At 54.1% G+C, this 2,992-nt stretch overlaps 1 protein-coding gene and 1 pseudogene across 1 annotated transcript in view; one reads left to right on the forward strand and one right to left on the reverse strand.

Moving 5' to 3' along the window:
* The window catches only part of P2RX2 (purinergic receptor P2X 2), a 3,304-nt gene extending 3,130 nt beyond the window's left edge, over nt 1-174 (reverse strand). Inside the window, exon 1 of the mRNA XM_006147355.2 lies at nt 99-174. Within this exon, the coding sequence (XP_006147417.1) occupies nt 99-174 (76 nt within the window). The remainder of the gene's footprint in view (nt 1-98) is intronic.
* A 2,076-nt stretch (nt 175-2,250) lies between these two features.
* Nucleotides 2,251-2,992, forward strand: part of LOC102474341 (tropomyosin alpha-4 chain pseudogene) — a 1,089-nt pseudogene continuing 347 nt past the window's right edge.

Genomic DNA, 2,992 nt, shown 5'->3' on the forward strand with positions numbered 1-2,992 from the left:
CCAGGGGGACCGCGCCGGCAGCCCCCGGTGTGGGCTCGGGGCCGTTCAGGTGCCGGGGCGGCGGTCCGGCCCCGGCGCCCGAACCCTGCGTCCAGCGCCAGCGCCGTCCAGCGCCTTCCTCCGCCCCAGCTCCAGCGCGGTCTCGCAGAACCGCTGCACTGCAGACCCGGCCATCTCTCAACTTCCCATCCGGCGTTTCTTTGTGTCTAAAGGGGTTTTGTAATTTCTTAGCAAAAAAGTAAATTTTTTGTTTTTAAGGTTTCTGCTATGGAGTGCTTGTGCTCGCCGGAGAAAAACAGACAGTAAGAGGGAGAGCGAGGGGTGGCCGCCACTGTCCCGTCTCCATTCTCCTCTCTGCTCTGGACCCTTCGGGTCGGTGGGGGCATCTCACCTGCCCCTCCCAGTCGCTTCCACCCACAGGGTAGCCTGTGCCCCAGTGGCCTCACCCCTTTCTGTGGCCAAATGACATCCTCCAGACGTCACACTTAGGCGTGAGGTCTCAAAGGGACTTTTTAAAGACAGGTTTTTGCTATAGGGCATGTGTGTCCCCAGAGACAGACAGAAAGCGAGACTCGCCCCCAGGGGGATGGCCATGCCACAATCCCTTCCCTTCCATTCTCCTCTTGGGATATTGAGCACACAGGCACACGCTCGGCATGAGTTTTTTGTTTGTTTAGAATTATTTAATTTAATTTTTATTATTATTTTTTTATTTGACCAGAGAAGGGAGGAGAAAGAAAGAGAAAGTAATAAAGCAAGCTGCCAGATTCAGGACTCAAACCACGGTCAGCTATGTGGGAGTCCAACACCCTGAACCACCACACCACCTGCTGGCCCCTTGCCCAGCGTGAGTTGTTTCTGTTTAATTTTGTTTTGTTTAAGAATTACTTTTAGTATTGTTATTTTCCAGTTCCATCAGAGAGAGACAGAAAAGGAAGGCAAGAAAGCGAGCAGCCAGGTCCAGGACTTGGACCATGGTCAGCCATGGGAGAGCCCAATGCCTTTAACTACCGCGCCACCTACTGGCCTCAACCTGGGGTGCGTTTTAAGCCATCAGGTCCTGAACTCCAGCCACGGTCAACTCTACAGGACTCCAGCGATGTGACCACTGCGCCATCTGCTGGTCAAAGGTTTCCGAGCTAATTTTACCAAGAGTGCCGTGATGAACACTGGTCAATTAATTTAGAGCTGACCTGAGTTTGCCCGTGTACAAGTCCTGACTTAGCCAACTGCAGCCTCACCTGGCATGAACTAACTGAAAACCTAACTCAGGTGTTTCTTGTAGCAAAGACCTGGTTCTCAGCCAGTCACAGACTCCCAGTTAAGCAGAAGGTGTGCAAACGAGACACACGAGTCAAGCTGAGCAGGTGTGCAAGTGAGACACGTGGGCCGAGCTGTCACGTCCTCCACTCTGTCTTCCATGAGAGGTCCCTGGACCCAGCAGTGGAAAGCCTTCCTGGGGCCCAACTCCTAGTTGGGCCACACAAACTACCAGAGCATGTTCATCCCAGAAGTCACACAGCCATGCTGAAAACCAAGCAGGATACACACACCATAGCTCCTGGCGGGAGGTGGTGAGGCCGGGCAGAGGGAGAATGTGGAGCAGTGGTTGGGCGCGGGAGAAGACGCTTCTGGCATGGACATAGACCAGAGCTGTCCCAGCCCTGAGCCACGGCCGAGGCGTAATTAGTATCTGTCATTTGCACAAATACATTTTCTTTGCCTCGATTCTTTCCTTACCTTTTTACTGTTTTAAAGTTTTGCCAGAGGGCACGTAACTCAGTGGAGAGAGAGAACTGAGAAAGTAGGGAGGTGGCCACGCCTCAATCCTCTACAGTTCTCCCTCCTTTGGGATTTTGGGCACACTGGCTGCGTCCAGGACGGGGACTGCACAACTCTATGGGACCCAGCTGCCTGGACCAGCGCACCAGGGGTTGCCCTGGATGAGTATATCTTAATGGGCCTCAGGGCCAGCAGGTGGCGTGGTGGTCCAGGCGCTGGGTCCCATGAGGCTGACTCCATTGGCGTCTGGGACCTGTGACCTTGAAAAACATGGTGTGTGGGACTGGCAGGTGGCGTGGTGGTTAAGGTGCTAGACTCCCACATAGCTGACTATGGTTCAAGTCCTGGACCTGGCAGCTTGCTTTCTCTCTCTTTGGTCAAATTAAAATAAATAAATAATAAAAAAAAATAATAATAAATAATAAAAAATAAAATAAATACAGTTAAAATAATTCTTTAAAAAAAAAAATGGTGCGAGGAGCTCCCCGCTGCCTGCTGCGTGCGCCCCCGTGCCTCCGCGCCTTGGCCAGCCTCAACTCCCTGGAGGTGGTGAAATGCAAGATCCAAGCCCTGCAACAGCGGGCGGATAAGGCGGAGGACCGCGCGCAGGGCTTGCAGCAGGAGCTGGACAGCGAGCCCGAGCAGCACGAGAAAGCTGAAGGGGATGTGGCAGCTCTCAGCAGACGCATCCAGCTGGTTGAGGGGTTGGACAGGGTTCAAGAACGGCTGGCCACGGCCCTGCAGAAGCTGGAGGAGACGGGAAAGGCGGCAGATGAGAGCGCGAGATGAAAGAGGTGATAGAAAACCGGGCCATGACAGATGAGCAGAAGATGGAGATGCAGCTCAGAGAGGCCACGCACATTGCCGAGGAGGCCGACCGCAAATACGAGGTAGCTGGTAAGTTGGTCATCCTGGAAGGCGAGCTGGAAAGGGCAGAGGAGCGTGCGGAGGTGTCTGAACTAAAATGTGGTGACCTGGAAGAAGAACTCAAGAATGTCACTAATGGGAACCAGCAGTTAGCGTAATGGCTATGTTGCTGGACTCCCACGTAGTCGACCGCGGTTCACGTCCCGGACCCGGTGGCTTAAAACTCACGCCGGGCGCGTGTGCGTGCGTGCCCAAGATCCCGAGAGGAGAATGGAGGAGAAGGGATTGCGGCGTGGCCATCCCCCCTGGGGGGTGATTTCTCGCTTTCTGTCTCTCTGTCTCT

The sequence above is a fragment of the Tupaia chinensis genome, unplaced genomic scaffold, assembly GCF_000334495.1.
Source record: "Tupaia chinensis unplaced genomic scaffold, TupChi_1.0 Scaffold000211_1, whole genome shotgun sequence".
NCBI classification, from domain to species: Eukaryota; Metazoa; Chordata; class Mammalia; order Scandentia; family Tupaiidae; genus Tupaia; species Tupaia belangeri.